The sequence below is a fragment of the Ruditapes philippinarum genome, unplaced genomic scaffold (assembly GCF_026571515.1).
Source record: "Ruditapes philippinarum isolate M1 unplaced genomic scaffold, ASM2657151v2 ctg87_1_1_1_1, whole genome shotgun sequence".
Taxonomy (NCBI): Eukaryota; Metazoa; Mollusca; class Bivalvia; order Venerida; family Veneridae; genus Ruditapes; species Ruditapes philippinarum.
This window is the reverse complement of record NW_026861560.1, coordinates 241,944-264,138: the sequence shown is the minus strand read 5'-3', so window position 1 is coordinate 264,138 and position 22,195 is coordinate 241,944. Positions and strand designations below refer to the sequence as shown.

The 22,195-nt window shown below is 29.9% G+C and overlaps 1 protein-coding gene across 1 annotated transcript; it reads right to left on the bottom strand.

The window, feature by feature from the left end:
- Positions 1–909: 909 nt before the first annotated feature.
- LOC132716118 (uncharacterized) lies at positions 910–10,158 on the bottom strand. The gene is made up of 2 exons (XM_060699299.1): positions 7,713–10,158; positions 910–7,481 (listed from the first exon to the last, which is right to left on the bottom strand). The coding sequence occupies exon 1, from the start codon at positions 10,117–10,119 to the stop codon at positions 7,729–7,731; it is 2,391 nt and encodes a 796-aa protein (XP_060555282.1). The 5' UTR covers positions 10,120–10,158; the 3' UTR covers positions 910–7,481; positions 7,713–7,728.
- Positions 10,159–22,195: the final 12,037 nt, after the last annotated feature.

Sequence of the window (22,195 nt, the reverse complement as noted above, 5' to 3'; positions counted from 1 at the left end):
AATATGGAGGAGGAAACAAGAACAAGAGTTTATATGTTGTGAAATGAATTACGCCTCTAGCCTCCTCTGTTGATAACATCGAAGTGGTGTCCGATAGTGTTAGAATATCATTTCAATACTGATAATCAGTCACCTTCGTATAACCTCAACATTTTACGGATGCTCCTAATTTTTAGGCGTACTATTTATCACATTTAGACTATTTACCTAATGCTTTGTTCTAGATTGCCAAAACGCAGGCATTGCATTTTTTTGTTCTCAGTCAGGAGATATTGACATTTGATTTTATAATATCATTAAAATCCCAAAATTTAGACAAACCTAACTTATTCAGTTCTAATACCCTGTATATTCTGTTCATTCCATTTATTAATGCATAACTTTTTACAGACATTCTGTATACAATTGCTGTTAAAATGAAAATGGTATTTACTGTGAAATTTATATACTGTTATTTACAAATTCATACTTGTAATTTAGTTTTACCATAGGAAGATACAAATGTTTTCAAAATACTTATGCGTAGCGTTTGTCCGATATACATCTTTATAGACTAGTCAATATACCGTCAGCTTGGATAGTTAGTGTGCCTGCTAGAAGAACTCACGTAAAAAATGTATATGTTAAGATGTCATCGGTATAATGGCTATTATGAATAATGTTCAGTTTTTATTACTAGGAGATATATTAGAAAACAAAGTAGCATATTTACTGCTTACTGCAAATTTATGAACTTGAATTACTCAATTTAACGCCGGTTTGTTGGATTCTATTAACAGCAAACGGTGTTTTAATTTTGCTTTCTTAGATATACTCATTATATTTTTAGTAGTCATATTGCTGCCAATGCATTCTATTGTTTATTCATATGAAAATATATTATGTTATTAAAACACAAATAACAACATTGTAAATATGTATTTATTTATTTAGACAGATGAAGAACGCTTTTGATGTACAGCTAACACAATAAAAAATGTCATGCATTTAAAAATACCACACATATATACAAGTTCAATCTACATTTTCAACTGACAAAAGAAACATGAATTATGATTGAAAACAAAAAGTTTATAAATATTTCATATATTCAAGAAAAATGAAAAAATAAATTGTTAAACTCACATACAAACTTTGTCTATAAAGGCACTTTGATTAACAATCATAAGAAGTATGTACAAAGTGACATAATGAATTCATCAACTGCTGCATTTTACCATAGATTTGTTGTGCTGTTAGTTTTGAGTAGCCAATTAAAATAAAGGCATTCGAATACAATGATAAAAAACAGTACAGTGTTCGGTCAGACTGCAGGATGGGTCCAAGGACTAAATAGTTAGGGTTGTATAATGCATAAAGTAAAAAGTAGTATTTACATTACAAATAACAACCAATACAAAAATGAATTGTGAACAGCAGTATATCAAGCATTGTATAAGTGGTGATACATATTTTTCTTTCTCAGACAGAATAAAATTCTAAAACGTTTTTTAATTATCATTTCATTCAAACATCTCTTCCCTATAAGTGGTATATGCTCGTGTTAAACCTCCGAAATACAAGACAAATGACTTTCACAAAAACTTATATAATTTAAAAGCAATTTTTTATTATGAATTTACATTTGCTTTCCATTCGTCAAACACAAACTAACAGGAAACGAAAAAAGCATGGCAACAAAAATAAATCGTTTTGAGGCAAAAGCATATAAGCAATAGAAGTCAACGGAACATACTTGTTTGCATATTAAGTGGCATATATTGGTTAAAAACGTAGATAAATTAAACTTGACCCGTGAAAAGACATAACATACATTCATACCAAATATCAACTAAAAAGTTGAAATCATTTAAAGGTAATCATGCGGAACCCAATAATTTGCTTTCAAAGGGATATAACTATATCCATTATACTTTATTGTTGCGAAAACAAACTTAACTTGTTTTGACATAACAGATCTATATATCAAATAAAAGCAAAAAAAATGAAATTCTTCAAAAGTTATCATGTGGACACCAGTATTTTTTATATAAAAAAGATGCTTTAAAGGACAAAACGCTATACAAATATTATAACAAATTTTTCCGCATGCTTCAATCAAAAATAATAAAAAAACGATCTATATCGAAACCTAAGGGTTGAGAATAAATATAACAATACACTAAAATAAACAATAATATAAATCTCAGAAACAAACCCCTCATCCGATCAGTTTAAAAATTGACGCAAATTTACTTTTGGGGTTTGTTAGATTTTTAAAAAAAGATTAATCTTATCTATAAAGTATAACATGATAATGTTAGGTCAAAATAAAAGATGAAATATAAAGTGTCTGTAACCGTTTAAATATGAACATTTGGTCGTTAATGACGATACTTGATTCATAATAACCTGCTATAATAGTAAAAATAGTGTTTTTGTTATATTATTATTAAATTCTTTAAATATCGATTCATCTCCGTTTTCTTATTAATTTATTACATACGCTTCAGCCACAGCCTACATGCAAATGATATCATTAAATCAGGTAATGACGAAACGCCGGAATCATGACAAAACGTGACGTCGTTTGCAACGGAAAATATATCTGGAAAGTATTCAAATATGGTACAATGATATTCAATCTAAATGTATAAATGGGTGAATATCAATGATAAAACATCAGCAAAAAAATAACAGCGACAAACAAACATTCGGATCATGCAAGATACAATATGACACACAAACAATAAAAGAAACAGTTGGAATAAAAGACAGTTGACAGATATATAACATATTTTTACATCGTATAATATTTATAAATCTATGCTTTATGCATAACATTAAGTTTGTGAATCAAGTATGCTTCTCTCCATTATTTGCTCATATCACACTTAACTTTATCAATAGGCATGAATAAAAAAACTGCTAAAATGATCAATACTATAAATTGAATTGCAACATTAGGAAAAATAAGAAGGCTCAATGAAAATCTTAATGTCAAATGTATGATTATTCGTACGCTTGAAAGTATTTTGTTAAGTTTAACAAACATACAATACCTAACATTTCTTACATATAAAAAGAATTATAACATGTTGTGAGGTACAATCTACTGTAACACGTAAATTATATCCTTCAACAATATTTTTTTTTTAATTTGAGCATCTACGACTTTTACATCCTTTACATGAATTGTTATTCATTTCTTAATTTTCTATGAAGTAATGATTTTTTAAAAAAGTGATAAAAAAGCTTTTACTTACTTTAATTTTACATCATATTTTATTTTAAATTTATAAATGTTACAAAATTTATGGAATATATTTGAAATATAAGATTTAGCATGACAAAATTGATCTTAATAAGCATTTTGTCTGAATATATATATGCTATTTTTTTAGTCTTTATCCATTGGGTTAAAGAAGAACTATTTGCAAAACCCGCATTTTTTACATACTATTTAGTTTCAAAAAAGTATTAATATGATGATGTCGACAAAGCTAGAACATGATGTTACTTTTCTATAACAATTAAAACATGAAAATGGAAACAGTAGAATAAAAGTGTGTATTTCATTTAATGTAAGTATCTGTTCAAAGGATTCTACCAGTGATGACCACTAGAAATTAAATTTTCTAAAGGATTTGTATCTGGTAAAATTAAGTCTATAATTCGTTTTCATTTGAAAAAATCTAAAGGCTAGGTGTTCAATAATATTTTATTTAAAACTTATGCTGAGGTTGGTAAATATTCCTTCGAACTTGAATAGTGACTTTTGGGGAGATAAAATCGAGTTACAAATAAATCAAACTATACATTGACCTCGACAAACAATGCAACTGTATAATGATAAATGATGCTACATTACAATGCGTGCTAGCTATGTAAAAAAAACAAAATCCTTTGTCACAGTGAACAAATGATTACACATTAAACACTCATTAAAACTCACAACGAAATCATTAAAATATTTCTTTAAATTGTTATTTACATTGAGCGTAAGGAGGACTTTCATTTTAATACATGAAACAGATACAGTTATCTGTTACGTTTTACAAAGGCACAATTCTGTACATGTATTCACTAAATATGAAAAGATCTTCAAAAAGTCATCATTGAAAATTAGCACATAAATATTCTTTCAATGTTAGCAAATATTGCGTTTAAATACTTATTCAATTTCTCTTTTAACGAATGCATTATTATTTCATTTGATTAAGCATTTTGTTACATTAACAAATAAATGAAATAAACAGACACTGCCGCAAACTTGCATGGCTTTAAATGCTAAAATGATTGAAGGTGGAGGCTTACAAAAGGAAATGCCTTCATATTTAAAGAAAAATAAACAGTAGAGAAATATAAGCAAGAAAACTGAACAATATCTCGCAATATACATGGATTGTCGACGCTGTCCGTAGCAAAATACAAAATCTCAGAAAAATTACTGTTCGAAACTATCATACATATATTTCATACCTAACATTTTAAGAGAATAAAATGTACAGTAAACATCACTTATAGCAAGTACTGTTTGAGCAAATTTCTGGTTATAAGAAACTACGTTTTACAAACAAAAGGGAACTTCATGTACATAGTTTTCATATACAAATACTCGGTTATGCAATTTGTCACTGATATTTTCAAATTTTAATCACCGCTATAGCAACGGCAAGTAATTTTAAGAGTTGTTAATATCTAAGAGAATCACAATGGCCCTGAAATAGCTCAAACGAATATAAAACTCTCCATAATTAGGAACAAGAAAAATTGTATTCTATTAACAAAGCAGATATAAAATCTAAATCTAAAACTGATGTCACAAATTACATAGTTTTAACTGAAAAAGAGCATGTGTAAAAGCATTACTGGTTGCTCTTTCTAAGGGAAAACAACAGTTCCAAAAGATGTGTACATATAAGAAAAATCAATGAACACCTGGGGCGGGGCCAATTTTGACTCCAGGGCTTTTGAATAAATAGTCATCCAAAAGAAGATTTTTCATGCTTAAAATCCAACCTCTAGCATTTTGGCTTTTTAAGAGAAGATTTTATTTTTTACTACACAATATATATACAAACATGTATAAGGAGAATCTATAACTCTCTTTGTAGTGATTAATTTTGACCCCAGGGCATTTATTTGAGCAAACATGGTATACACACATAATAATATTATACATGCTTCATATCTAATTAGCTCTATGGGATTTTTAATAGAAGATTCTTGTCAAGTTTTTACTATGTACATAAAAGGAAAATTAATGCCCCCCCCCCCCTCCTCCCGGCGGGACAATTTTGACCCCAGTGCCTTCATTTTCACATTCTTGGTAGACACCTAAAATAAGATGTTTCATGCAAATTTTTATCCCAGCGCTTTTATTAGAACAAACTTGGAAGACACCAATTAGAAGATGTTCCATGCTTAATATCCAAGCTCTTTCTCTTTGAGATTTTTAAAAAGAAGATTTTTTTAGATATAGACATATTTGAAAAAATCAATTACACGCAGGGACGGGGCCAATTTCATACCAAGGGCTTTGATTTGAAAAAACATGGAAGATACTTACTAGAAGATGTATCATGCTAAATATCTAAGCTCTAGTTCTTCAGATTATTTTTAGTTTTTACTTTACATATATTATGAAAATCAATTACCGTCCCCCTCCCGCTCCCAGGGAGCGGGGTCAATTTTGACCTAAGGGCTACAATTTTAACAAACTCTGTGAACACTCACTAGAAGATGGTCTAAGCTATAGCTTTTTGGATTTTTAAAAGAAGATATTTGAAGTTGTTTGTTGTTGTTGTTTTTTGTTGCCATGGCAACCAGAGGTCTTTATCGAATACAATTTTTGGAACAACATTGGTAAAAATTTATGCAAGGACCATTTATGCAAAGTTTCAACAGATTTGTCAAAGTGGTTTAGGAGAAGAAGTTGTTTAAAAAGTTGTTGAAGCACGGACTGACGGACGATGGACGACGGACAATGGGTGGGCCTCAGGTGATCTTAAAAGCAATGTTAATGTATTAAAAAATACCAGTAAAATATATCCGAAATTGAACCCTGATATTTATCTATGTACATCATGTTATATATGTATAAGTACTTTTTAAGTATAACTATTCATTTTAATTGGCGTTGTTTATGAATACATTTTCTACATCATGCTGGTCATTTAAAGTAACAGTCGAATCATTTAATACGTACTTTTTCTATGTAAGAAAAGTTAATGAAAATGAGATAATAATGACCAAATGAGTTATACAAATATATCTTAATCAGAAAAGGGAGATGATTGTAGACATTAAGTTCGTTATAAAGACTTGGTTCCCTATGAAAACTTCTGCTATATGGAACTTATCTGTTATATGCTAAGACGAATTTTTTGATATAATGACCAAATTTTGAATATGAGTTGGCTATAAGCATAGTTTATAGTAATAAAATTAATAATTGGCAGGTGCAAACGAAATTTTTGCAAATGTTACCATGCCTGAATTCGTCATATTTGTGCTTCATGAATTGCATGTATTTTCGTGATAAAACTTATAGGTATATTTAATAATTGGTTTTATTCCTTGGTATTGAGAAACTTACAATTTTGATTAAATATCGTAAAACAAGAATGAGTCTGCTTTTTTCACTTTGCTAGATATCATCTTTGAATATTTTTCAAAGGGGAGGTAAAATACTGATGTATTTTGAAAACATTTCGGGGATATAAACAAAATAATAAGTGTGATAAGGACATAAACAACAAGTGTCCGTAAATATTCATATTGTACACATATAGTTTCTATCAATATTCTCGGTATCAATTTGAATGTGTTGAAATCATTCTCAGTGTTAAATTTACACAAGTACAATTATTTTGTTCAATTATACCTAGAATTATATAAATTATATACATCAATGCTTGTTTATTGTTTGTTTAATTGAGGTTAACGTCACACCTACACTTTATAGGTCATATGGCGACGTTCCAGCTTTTCTTGTGGATGAAGATATCAGGTGCCGTTCCGTGCTTTATTTTAGGTACGCGAACGGGTACCTGAGTATAACCACTAACGTTCCGTAAGCTAGCTGGATAGCTTCCTCACATGAGACTATTCAAATTCCCAGTCGGGATTCGAACCCACAGCGGTAAGGGGCAAGTGGTTTGAAGTCAACGACCTTAACCACTCGGCCAAGGACGCCCCTTTAATCAATGCTTGTTTTAGTTTACTTGTTTGTTTTATATGTGAATGTGAAACCAACGGACAAATACAAAATAATATTTGAATTACATTGGTTGTTGCAGTTGATGAATTCCACACAGTATTTGCACCAAATATGAAACGTTATAACTTTGATTCTAATTTATTGAAAAAGAAAGTAGCACATGGTTTTATCAGTTTTGTTGCATATTCAATATGCTACGCAGCAGTCTTGTTGAATCATAACGTCGAAACTTGAATGTTGTACTTATTTTTCTTGAATCATATAGTGCAGATGACTCCTAAACGGAAATAAAGGACAATAGATAATTTACTTTGACAATTTCAGACAGTATAGAAAACATAAGAAATGTCGTTTAAGTAAAAGCTCAAAAACTTATTAAACTCAAGAACATTATTTTTTCTATTCACAAAATAACAATTAAACCAATTTCTGAGCTGATGTATCACTCAGATTTAGATATGACTGGAAGGTAGATATTGAAATTCTAAAAACAAAAAAGTTTACATACATTCAAAGACGTGTGATTATTTCTCTTTTGTTGATGCTATTTGCTCAACAATATTCATCACTTCATCCCATTCAACGGTAAGTGACTTTGTTGATTTCATAGCTTGTAAAAGAGTATTGACGGTGGCATTTTCTTGCTGCTTAGCTTTCCATTTCAACAGCATTTTGAAGATCCTCATTCTGCTAGTGTTATTGTCCATTGATATGTGATCGATTTCGCCCATGTTCAAATCAAGTTCACTTCCAAGGAGTTCCCAGTTGTAACCAATTGATTGTGCTATTTTGCTCAATTGTTTCTCATTTAACTGACAGTCTTCTGTTAGTCCTATCGTAGAGATTTCTTCGAACCATTCGGAAAGTGCCTGCTGAGTGTGTATTACGTGATTGACTGGCATATCAAGGCAGGGTTCAATGCTTTTACCTTTAAGGTTTTCCAATTGAAAGATTTCCTGACTTCCATTTAGACCATGACTTTCATTGTTGCACCTAAAACATGTCTGGAAAGGCTTATCTTGGAATGTGGATGACTCTCGTAGTTTATTGAATTCACTGATGACCACTGACTCTGCAAAGCGTCTGAACTTGTCTGCTGTATTGTTCACATTTTGAGATGTGCAAAGGTTAATTACACGCATCTCAATTCTGTTCTGCTGTAGTTCAACAACTCCAGCATTTTGGCTGTCCAATCTAAAGACTCCTAAATTTTCGTACAGCAATAACTCCTTTCTTTGTTTTGATACGCCTATTTGGACAACTGACCACTTTGCTACCATAGCAGCAATGAGACAACAGTATACAATTTGTACAACAGGGGAGTATTGAAATGCCATCAGAAACCTTAAGGTTGTCTGTTTCTTTCCTGAAAGGAACTCTTTAAGTGTCTTGTTGTCACTGTGGTTTCTTAGAAAAATAGGGACAATATACCAACCGAGAGGATTATATTTCCAAGTTATCTCATCGAAACTTGAAACTTCAGATATGATGTAATGCCTTTGCATAAACATCAAAATTTCATTCTTAAATTTGGATAACTCACTATTGGAATCGAAACATTTCTCAATTAGCTCCATTGTCAGCTTTGCTTCTTTTTGCAAAAGCTTCCAAAGACTGCGATATTGTGGTTCCTTTCTGCAAAATCTCTCTGATGTCACAATACACCTGAACGCATCAATGAGGAATTGTGTATCAAGTACAACGTATCGTGATATCGGTTCTTCGTCAAAGAAAAACAATGTGCCTTTCCTGTGGTGATACAGTAGGAACAACTTGATTTCTTCTTCTTCCTTTAGCGGGAAATCATTTTGTGAATCGATTTCCACCACTTTGCTGAATGGAATTATCTTCTTGTATCTTATCTGTACTAATTCTTTTTCAAGGGCAATCCATCTTGCAGGAACTTTGAGTTTAGAATGTTTTCTAATATGTATTATTGCCTTTCGCAATTCTTCAATTTCCTTGTCGTCGGGATCAGTGCTATTGACTACAAAATCTTTTTTATGAATATGATTGATAACAGGTGTGTTTTCAAACAATGTTCTTATTTTTTCAAAATATTCTTCTGCATATTGATTTTTTTCATTTTCCGTTCCTAATAATTTATCTTTATGCGTTCCGACAAGAATAACCGGCGGATTTGAACCGTCGTTTGACCCGACATATGAATGAATGGAGTTCATCCAAAACTTAATGAAATGTTCCATTGTTTTGTCACCTGTTTCCATAGGATATTCAGTATCTAATACGACCATCGACAATGGTTTTGATAAGTCAAAAACCAATAAATACACAGCACGATTGCTGTGGAATATGGTGTGAGTAGCATAGAAGACAAACTGGCCACCAAAATCCCATATTTCAAAATTTCCATCTACACCACGCGCAAATTGTTTAGATGTCAGGAGAGTCGAAAATTTCTGTACTTCTTTCGGTGTCAAAGATGATTTTGTATTTTTTCTAGTATTATCAGTGCTTTCCGCTTGTGTTTTTCTATACAAAATTCGTGATGCACTGTCAATAACTTCTTTATTTTCAGACTGTGATGCGCGTTCTTGAAGTTCTAAAGAATTCTCTGTTGGCTCCTCATTCTTAGCGACTTCAGCAATGCGATCGATAATGTCCATATCATGTGGCGTAGTTGTTTGGAATAACGTCACATCACCATTTACTTCAAAATATTTGCAGTGATTGATTTCTACTCCATTTGTGCTTTGAACAGTTGGACACGTCTTTCCAACAAGTGATTGTGTTAAGGAGGTTTTCCCTTGTGCAAAGTTTCCAACTACGTTCACCCTTACAGTGTTATCTGTTTCAAAACCTCTGGAGAGTGCTCTTTGATAAAGCTGAATGTGTAAAGGGTTATTTCCAATATCACGCTCCTCATCTATTTGGAAAAGTAAGACTTGAAACATTTTTATACTGTAATTTTGAAACTATTTTAACAGAAAATTTAAATAGCATATCATTATCCTTATTGTACTTGAATCAAGTATTCATATCGTAACAAGTAAGACTTTAAACATTTTACTATTGTAATTTTAACACAGTTTTACAGAATGTATATTAATCGAAACCAGTGAGACTTTAAGCATTTGCCTACATGTCTAATTTTAAAACTCTCTATACAATATATATTTTACCATTATCAAAATTGTATTTAAATCAATTATATAAAACTAATCAAGAACCATCGCTGGACGGGGCAACGCTCGACATATTTTACTTTTCCTTAAAGCAAACAAATAAAAAAAAATCAAAGAAAAAAAACGATAAAGTGTTTTTTTTAATTGTTTAAAGAATAATAATAATAATAATAATAATAATAATAATAATAATAATTATAATAATAATAATAATAATAATAAAGTAATGTTCAATGTTCAAATTTACACCTAAAATACTGCAGATGATCTAAATTTCTCAGGTATAGATTCAAGGACAAGAAAGTAGGTCACTTCATCAACATCTAGGTCATGTAACAAATATCAATTATGCATTAAGAAAACTGTGCATTTGATCCATTTTTATAGATGTTAATCAACGGACAAGACAGTAGGTCACTTCGTCGATATTTAGCTCGGCTGATATCAAAATTAAATTTAACATTTAAAACTGATCACGTGGTCTAAATTTCAAAGCTGTACATCAAATGATTAGAAAGACAGTAGGTCATTTCGTCAAATTATTTATGTCAGCTGATATCAAAGTTCAAAAGTATGCCACTTTGTGGAAATCTAGGTCAGCTGATAATAAAGTTTAATTTTACATTTAAATCTGTGCACACGGTCCAAATTTAATTATTACAAGAAAAAAAGAAGAACTTTATTAATTTGACCTTGACGGTCAAAGTCGATTAAAGGTCAAAGTCACATATAAGTTATCCAATATAATTGTTTGGTAGAAAGTATTGTTTTGTCCGAGTAAAATTCAAATCCGTACTTAAATTAGAAAAAAATTCAATTATTTTATATTGGAAGTCAAGGTCAGTTAAAGTCACATGACTGTAACAATAACAGTATTTATTCTTCGAAAACAGTCGAGCTAATTAAAATGATTAGATCAGGAGACTAGGAAATGTTCCTCTTCTATTCATATTTATCATACAAACCCAAAGTCCCAGGGGAAAGCAACATCAAGGCCTTTAATTTTGTCAGATATTGATGTTCAATTTTAAAGTCTTATGAAATTAAAGGTGCATTTATTGTGATCGAGAATTGTAGTATTTCAACACACAGGAAAATAGTTGTTTATGTAACATGCAAAGAAAACACCAATAAAACACAAGATCTTATAGTTTAGATATGGACCTCTATTCGTCGGTTTTGTTGAATAAAAAGAGTCTAACGAATCGATTTAACGGGGAAGGTATGATTTATCTACTCATTGTAAATGAAGTTTGAAGAAGATAGCAAACTTGTTATGAAGAAAAAAAAACACCTATTAATTTTGTTCACCCGTTTATGTACAAAGTTTTCGTCAAGCTTAATATATGTCATATGCTTTAGCTTCAGTTTTCAGCGTGACAAATTAACAACTTATCTTATTAAAGCTGAATCATTTCTTACATGATTTTTTTACTTTTATTAATTGACAACAGAAACAATATTCTGATTTCAGAAATTAAAAAAAAAAAGATTTAGATGACTCGCTTAGGGGTAAATCTTATTTAAAATTATCATCAATAAATATGTCTCCAAAATGAAAAACACTCATAATTGAGTTACATTATAAAAAGCTTACCAAAAAAATAAAGTCAATAACAAAACTTAAATGGTTAAGCTTAAACTATAATTTATCAGCAATAAAGATACTACATGCTATGTAGTGCCTTAGGAGTAAAGAATATTTATGATTATAATAAATGCATAATGTAAGTACAGGCGAATAGCGTGTAATACGTTGGAGAATTAAGTCATTAAAAATGGCTTCGAACAAGGTAATGAAACACATAATGTGAACATCTTAGTAATAACCATTGGCATTATTGGATAATGCCGGACACATATTAATTGTTAACGTCGTTAGGACCATTGCCGTGCCCAATAGGAAATACGGCGTTTAGACTGTCACTATCAATAACTGTTTTTATAAACGGAAATTATTTAATATTTGAACAAATGAAAATAAATACGATAACATGAGCATATGATGCACAATAAGAATAACTGTGATATTAATATCTCTTTTATTGGTGAGTGTACTGGGAAATATTGTTATGATTTTAAATTATGCCATAATTGTTTTAATTCATTATTTTGTTACAGTTAAAAAATCAAAGGTACGCGTTACCGAAGTGAACTTCTATATATAACCTTTGTAAGATTTTGGCAACGTTAACTTAATGACAAAAGTGGGCAGTATTTCCATATTTTTAGCAGCTTTTTATATGTTATGCTAATTATTTGTTACTATCATTTTATGGTCATTCCCAATCGTAATATTTAATCTTAAAGTTAATTCAAATCACACAGACAACGAAAAATGACAAAAATGTCACTTAAAGTAGATAGATCTTAACAAGTGCATCTGGGTTGCTTAAACTTGTCCCGGGATAATTAATGCTTCACACAAACGGTGTGATGTTGTTTCCCTGATTGAACAAATCAAACAGCTTGCAAATTTGTCATTTTTTAATTACATATTTAATGTAAATCTAAAAATCATCTTGTAAATTGTTCAGCATAATAGTTTTGACAATGCGCTGACGTAAAAACAAATGTCGAAAGACTTTAATCGTGCTTAAATAATATCGGAATACAGACATTTTGTGAAACTGTAAATAGTTGCATATGTTTAAATTCATAATAATGATGCTATCACATGTACCCATTGCAATATAGACTGAAACTCGAATGAGTCAAAATATTATAGAATATACTACAAACACGGATTAACCGTCAAAAAGGTAATAAGATACTTACCACTGTCCGAGTGAGCATAAAATACCTGAAGTCAAAACATTTTACATTTTATTCAAAAGATACATGAAAGTCAGGCTTAGCCCGAAATATTCTATTTCAAACAAAAATGTTCATGCAAACATCTTAAAGTAAAGGCATTGATTCATATAGCAAATATTGCCACTAATTGAACAAACATGTGTTGGACCGGTTCATTCTAACATATAGTAGAAACAGGAGGTTTATCTGTTACTTTAAAACCTAAATTCAAGGATTCTTTCAAGACATGTCAAGTGTGTATGTTTCCATTGTAAACTGTTACTCTTTTTTCAGTCGTTTTGAATTATTAAATGGAAACGATTTGAGATACCGTTTTAGATTGCTTTCTAGCATTTTCTTTAATCCAAATTCCAGCTGACTATTCACCTGTATACCATGTTGACTATAACTAAAACTAACGAGTTTATAAAAGTAAGTTACACATCGAGTATCTAGATTTGTTGCTTTTTTTGATAAGTCAGAATTTAGGGTTTGGATTATCTTCACATTTAACATCAGAATTTATGACGTTGACTGCAAAATGAGCCAATTATTGCGCTTAATGTAGCATTTTATCATAGCGTTCAAATGTTATTTGTACAAAAGAAACACACCTTTTACAATTGATAAAACTATCACAGACAGACAGACAGACAAACAGATACCTTTACTGCTGATCAGGTTACATGTGTCACATATAACAACATGATGTGAAAATACAAACATACGTATTTTACAAAACTGGTAGTAAACAGGGTATTTGATAAATATGTGGATTGAATTAAGATTATTATAAGTTAAATAACCTCATATATAGTTATAACAAACGTTTTCCTTACATAAGGGGGAGACTATCAGAAAAATGCTAGACTATTCGACAGGGTGCAAAATTTAGAAATTTCAGGATCTAAATTTAGAAACAGTGTTTACTATATTTGTAGTAAATTAACGGTATGGCAGTTTTTATGAATGGGATAAACTCCACGGGAAGCATGATTATTAGCGGCACCATATTTACTACTAAAGTGAACAAGGGCAGTGTTACAAAGCTACATGTATTTATATTTATTGAATCGGAATTATATCTTTCACTGGTGAGTTTTTTGTTTTATTTTATTTGTTCTATCAGTTACAAACAACTGAGTATTTGTTACTTTTAATATGTATGATATTAACCTACAAAGACCTTTTAGTGCGACTTCATTATTTGAGTTCAGTAATTGATGATATTTGGTCTGGAATAGAAATTATATGAATCTATATTATTTTCCCTAGATTGTTTAAAACGCTTGCATACGAGGAGAGTATGGAATTCGTCACCTAAATCAGAAAAACAATTTAGACATTGCCTATCATTATAATTCACATTGACATGGCTATTCCTCCAACGGCCAGTTTCGATGGGAAGTTTTTGATTTGCTGTTCTAAATTTCAATAGTTTCAGCCCTTGGTATATTCGTAAAATATTTATATATTTTTCGAATGTTAATTCCGTTTTGAAAATAACATAATTTTTGCCCTTTGATGAGTTCTGCAGTTCTGTGGACCACTTTTTAAAACATTGATTTAATAATGTTTCTTTAATAACTTTTGCTATGCTATTGATAGTAATAGATCTCTGCTGCAGCCACCAACACCATATCCAAGATTATTTTATCTGGTATATGTCGCTTAATTTCTATGTTTCGTATTGCTCTTTTTAAAACCGTAAACATATAGTATAAACATGCTCTTTTTCAAAATGGATACTTATTAACGCAGTGTGGAAAACTCGTTAAATGTCACATATAGAAATTGTAAATGTTCAGTGTTATCTCATGATTTAAATAAAAAGTACACGTATCAAAGACAGTTTTTGAAAAAATGAATGGTAAATTAAATATAAAGTTTCCATATATTTTTGTATATTTAGAAAGGGGAAACATTTTGAATAAACAATGATCGAAATATTGATCAATACTTAAACAAAATTATGTTTCTTACATTTTCTGTCATTTGTGACCACTGTTTTGAAAATAAAGAACATACTTACCACATATTTAATGAGGTTTTACATTTTTATATATGAATTTATACTGTTGAGAGTGTTGCGTTACCTCCGTATGAGTTATCCGGTTTTTAAGTAGACTTATTGGGCCGAAGCTTTCGATTATGCTTTACTTATATATATTTCTTATTCAAATATCCTTATTAAAACATTAAGTAAATATAACGCAACGCATGTTGTAATCTTCAAATGTTGAATCTCTTATGGTGATAGAGCTGTAGACTTCTTTATTACTATATATTTAATACCATCTACTTCCTAAGAATCCCACATCCATCAGTCTTCTATCTTTTAAAAGATGTTTGACTTGATATTAGGACCTAATACTTTATACTTATTAAGTGCAATAACTAGATTAAAAATATCTAGAAACAAAGAGAAGATTTCCTATCAAACTTTAATATGTTATGTTATTATTCTCAAGATTATCATTACGGTTTTCTACATAATATATTACATTATTAACACCCTAACAGATTTGTAGATACACTACTAAAAACGATTGATCTCTGATGTGATGAACATTTACTATGCTCTTAAATTAGTTTCTCGTTTTACCTAATATGTGACTTTTCTACACTCAAGATGAATTAAACAATGCACTTTATTCTTAAAAATTGGTTAATTGTTTCATTTCAATCATTTCTTATTATTATATATCTTTAATTCAAAAAATGCGTTCCAGAATAAAAAAGGAAATTCCAGATGTCCTTTTTCCGGGGGTCTACCTACAGACACCTTTTCAGGAACAAATTTACACGCAGAGAGATAGATAGAGAGAGTTGTCAGACATAGGGTAATAATTCCCCTATCTTTTAAACCTCTGACGAAACTCATTGTACCTGTCCGTTCTGCGGATAATATTCCATGACCGTTTTAAATGGGTTTGTTTTCTAAGGATAATGTTGAAGATCGTTGTTCGAATACCGACAGAATAATATGTCTCTTACTTTTAAATGGGTCAATATTACTGTCATGTATGCGGATTACAAAAGCATTTTAAAAAAAATTGCAGATGGACAATATTTTTTTAAATATGAAATAGGAGGATTCAAAACTAACGCAAACATCTGATTTTTTCCATACATGTTTTCAATCTTTTGTTTGAGAATTGATAGTAGAGAAGAAAATACATTCATTATTACTTTACATAGAAACAAAAATATAATAATGGGCTATAAAAATCTGATGATAGATATCTGTTAAATAGTTCATGACATCTTATTCTTAAGAGCATATTTACTTTTACCAAATAACCGTGCACGTTTGATTCTTTAAGTAAAATAGAAAACTGAAAAAATCGATATGCCTGTTGACCTTATTCTAATGTTTATACTTTACTATAAATGTAGTGTAAAGTATGTTTTTATTTTACATATATGAGTAAAATATGCAAAAATATGGATGAAATGAATTGCGTATTTTCATTTTCCATACTTTTCTCTGTATAAGTTCACTTTTACTGCAGTGTAACATACTTTTTACTGGTGTTGTAACTACTGTCGTCAATGTGCATATTATAAAATAAATAAAAAGAGCGCTGTCATAGCTGTAATCATTTTAAAACAGAGAAAAGGAATATAATAAGTAGAAAATTCATTATTTTTCTATATAATTATATATTACGTGTCTACAACAACTGGTGAATTTTTTCCATATCACTCGATGAAATTAATCACGTAATTTCAGACATTAAAAAACTTGATTTACGGTTTCATTATTATTATTTAATATCCTTAAAATAACTTCTATAATACTGAAAAATATTTATAACATAAAAATGAGTAATTTATTTTCAGTTTTTGTTTTTTACTTAAATAATTTATTTTTCACTGCAGCAGTAAGATATATTTCCGTTTTGTCACTGGTGTCTTTCCTGGCTACATTCTTCTAAAGTCAGCCAAATCAAAATGTAATAAAGTGAAAACTCAAGTTTTGTTCTACAAATACAAGTGTGGTATGAAAGTTCTGATATTTCACTTTTCGCCTATTTAATCATCGTTTATCTTCTATTTTTAGCTATTTAAAAATGAAAATTCCGTCGTCATTTACTTTTTCAGTACGATACATGTGTAACCTATTGTTCAATATATGTTAGTTAATTGCTAAAAATAAAACAACAAAAATAAATAAGCAAGACACGTTGAAATGAAGATTGTCCGGCAATCAATAACATTATCGTTCACATCATATAAACTATAGGCATAGTGTGATATTTTGGTGATTTCTTCTATAGGTCTGTTTCTTCACGTTAAAGATCCTTCATCTGAAAACAAATATTGAAACAACATTAAATTGTTTACTAATTGTTTTATTGATATGAAATAAAAGAAGCCTGACATGTTATATATATATAATATACAAGGATTGTACTATACATATCTTCTTCACGTTTTCCTTGTATACTGACATTTGCGTAAAGTATATATATATATATAATCTTATCTGCACTATAATGTATCGATTAAATACCCACTGTTATAACATAATATAAAGGCGTTAAAACTTAAAACATTAAAGAAATAGCCCAGCCTATTTCTTTCTATCTCATAAATTCAGTACGATCTATTACAGCCTCACGCCACAGGCGGTCAACTAAGAAATCATGTATAATTAATCGGCCAGATGAAGTTCATGACCTCGTTTGAATTTTTTACAGGTGTCTGCAATGTGTATCATTGCAACATGGCATAGAAAGATACGAGTTTCAGCGTATTTATTTATTAGTTTCTTCACATGTCCCATTATAGATATAAAAAACCCATTTAGATCATTTTATTCTAAATGTTTTAATAAATATCGTTTGAATGATTTTATTCGTATGTTTTTTTTTATCTTTCTGTTGTATTTAAAGGTACGATTTCGACTTTTTTTTCACTGAGCAAAGATTGTGCGAAAATGTTCAACTATATCATTTCCATTTTTTAAACAAACAATACTGATTTCTTTTCAATGTTTCTTCCTTCCTTCAAAAGAAAGTACACTTCTTTGTCTCTTTTTGGTCTCATATAACCGATAATTGACAAAGAAGTGATGTACAAATGTACATGTATATGGAACAATATATTGCATATTAACCACCGGCCATTAGTGATGTTCAAACTATATTCTAAATCTATAACAAATACTAAATTAAATACAAATTTAACAATTACAAGGTAAAGATGATTATAATTTCGCCTTTAGTTAATAGAAAAACAGAAATAATTACCTTTGTTTTGCTTCTGATGATCACATAATCACTCGCTCAATTTAAGTGCAATCCTTTTGATTATAAATCAGTAACACTCTACCACATTATAACAAATACATATAGTGTACTTCTGAACACCAAATCTTCCATGACGGTGAGATAGCGGTGATAAAGCCCGCTAAATTCGTTTCAGATAGTAAATAACACGTCAGGAACGTTTTATTACATCACATTGTAGTGATACCGATAGGATTACTGCGCTGAACGCGTAGCCCTCTGTTCACTTACATTATAGAGTACTGAAGGGACGGAAAATTGGTCTTTTAGAATAATTTATTGCAGAGTTCATGTCTTTATGTATTACATAATATATGTCAAGATTAAATTTTACGGAACTCGGCATTCCTTTTATAAAAAAAAAATGTTATATTAAATCATTATACAAAATATGATATAAATAGCAGCTTATACAAACATTAAATAAAAAGTATTAAAGATAATTAGATCTTTTTAATCATTTTTTATATAATTTATAGGAAAGACCAGTGTTTTTTAAGATTTATTGATATTTCAACAATATTTAAGATTTATATGTCCTTAAAGAGCAAAGGTTAAGCATTTTGAGAATAATTAAAACTTTGTCTATATTCAGGTTGTTTTATAGTGCATCTCTTCTATTCATAGGTAAATCATGCTAGACTATAAGGTCATTCATTCGCGGGAGATAAGAACTTCGAAGATTGTTATCAGCCGGAAACATTTTCAGCACGCGTTTTCAGTTCCGCGCAATGATAGTCTATCGTTACGTCTATAAATCAAAATAATGGCTGAAGAAAATACATGTATGTACCGCCGTTTTACATTCATAAAATGACTGTAATACAATAAATGAATAATTATGTCGATTTCATTTGTATCAGACATAACAACAAACCATATATATATTTGTCATAATATATTTATTTATATGTCATTAACTTTACTTTACTTTTTTATGAAATCTAAGGGTGTTATAGGGCAAATATTAAATTCTTATATTAAATTTTCATTTTATTGAAAGGAGCCATTCTTTTTACCGATATACCCTAGTGATTATTTACAATAAACCGTGCATTATTATACTATGACAAAAACATTAATATCTAATTATATCTATATCTATTTATTATTTTAATAAGAAGAATAAGCGTAGAAGTGTTTGTTCCTTATTTACAATTTTGTCTTGTAAATTTTCCTTTGTCGTGTAAAAATCAATTTTAATGCACTTCACTGCCCTATCTGTTTGATACGTGTGTTTGAAATCACTATATTGTAGCCAAAAGCTACTTTATTCTATAGTTATTTAGTTTGTGCAGCATTAGCGTAGCTGTTGAACGTTGAACTCCTCAAATTTAAAATAGTCGAGGTGATAGTTACACGCCTATCACTCACACTGGGCATTAAATAAGTGATTTTCAACTTCAAGAAAATAGAGGATTAAGCGGTGCGAATCATTAACGCGCGCCTTTATAATGATTACACAAACAACAATAAATAAAATGTCTCTATTATCCTTAACATTGATTATCTTATTTACTTTGAACATTCAACAGTAAATACATTGTTAGGAACATGATGGGAATAAAACTCATGTCTCCAATCTTGTCGTACGCGCATGAGAATATTTTTAGGGGCAAGTTATCCTTTACTTTGATCAAGCGACATCTTGTATTGTGACATATCCTCATAAATGTATTAATGTTGCGACAGCATCATAATTTGGGAAATGTTTACGGACTGATCGGAACCAAAAAAGAAAAACAAGAAACGTCATTTCAAATCTTTACTTGGGAAAATTATAAAGGCATGTAAAATTAATTAATTAAATTAAAAATATCATATGAACCTAAATTTAGTAGCATTGATTTTTATTTTGCATGATTTCAAGTGACTTGTGACGTAATTTTCTACCGATGGCATGTTTGTATTATGTTTGTATTATGTTTGTATTATGTTTGTATTATTATTTTTTGTTTTGTTTGATTGTGCACTCTTATGCCCTTAAGGGCCATGAGTTTTTGTTTATAAATAAATAAACACTAAAGCATTTTCCAAGAAATTACTATAACTGACCTACAATGTCAATTTATATCATTTTCATGCCATAAATAAATCGTAATTTTGGCGGTCATCTTGGATTTTAGCGGCCATCTTGAATTTTTAAAAAGTGGATCACAGGCTGAAATATCTTAAAATACTATTTCCTGCCACTATGTCAAGTTTCATGCTTTTCTCGGGAGGTGCACAATTAGTTCACTGATTTCTTGGACTAATAAAAAATCGACTTAATTGGATAAGATAACTTTGTAATATTGTCCAATTGGACAAAACGTTTCCCTGCACAAACGGTACATGTTATGGTTTACAACGTAAATTCAATATGGCTTCTTAATTCAAGACGGCCGTCACTTATTAATGATTTTGGATCATTTTTCAATGATCAAGATAATTCGTATGATCAAAACTTTTCATACATATAACACACTAAAAAACTGGCATTCCTGCAAAAAACTGCAAACACTTGTGTACATTCACAGAAAACAAAAAGTTGCATCTATTTATAAAACTATATGAGCATATAACTGAGCTCGATATTTCGAAAAATTGGGATTGATATTGTACACAAAAGGCGTCGCGTTACAGCTTGGCAAAGGTTTGCACGCAAGTTGGTTTTGTAAAAAAAAAAATACATCATGGAATAGGTTAAAATCTTATACACTTATTTGTTAGCATAATAGAAGATCACTGTTAAAGGTCAATAACTTTATCATGGATTTTGAAAAATTATGGCCCTTTTCAATATAGAGACTTATTCATTCTCTAAATCCTTGTTAAGCTATCAAGCACTGAGAACAGTCGAGCACTCTATGAGCTCTTGTAAATATGCGTGATTCTGCCACCATGCAAAACCGCTAATTGCAATGACGGCCTCGGTTACTCCATTATCAAAACATAACACATAAGCGACTTAAAATCAATAAAGAAACGGGTTTCGTTATACCGAAAACAACATACACATGAATCGTACAATCAGCAAATCAGTCATATTATTTTATACAAGAATGACTCTAATACATGTTTTTGTGCATCAAGATCTACGGAAGTTAAATCATGAGCGAGGGCTTAAAATGTGTCCTCGTGCTTCTGTAGATGTTAATGCACGAAAAGGGTAAATTTATCGTCTATTGTATTGTATATTTAAGTGCACACAAATTTTTAGCTTATCTTCAAAATCCTGTCTCTCATTCATCACTTATTATGAGATCAAATTAAGTCTTTACAGCTCTTTGTAGATGAGATTCCATCTGTAAAACTAAATTACTAACTTTCTGACTACTGCGAATTTCGGAGTGGCAACGCTCTTAACTTTCTTGTTAATTTCTTCCTTTTATATTTAGTCTTTCCAGATATTACAAATGGTTGTTTTTTAATTTTAGTTTAAACTTTAGCAAATTATAAATCTAAATACTGTTGTTGTTTACTTAAATTAATTTTTTTTTGTTTACTTCCTTCCATAACTGTCAATAAAGTACAGTACACAAGAAAAAGTGAAATCAAGACAACTTTAGCTTAATTTATGAAATTTTTTATTTGTTGTTGAAATCTATATTGCTTGTCATTTGTTGTACTTTTTTGTTTGTTTTCATTTTGATAATTTCTGTAAACATCTTTTATAATCACAATAATAATAAATCTTAATTGACTTAATAAATAAATATGTTATACAATTATTATAAATCGATGCTATATCGAACTGTTTTGTAACGAAG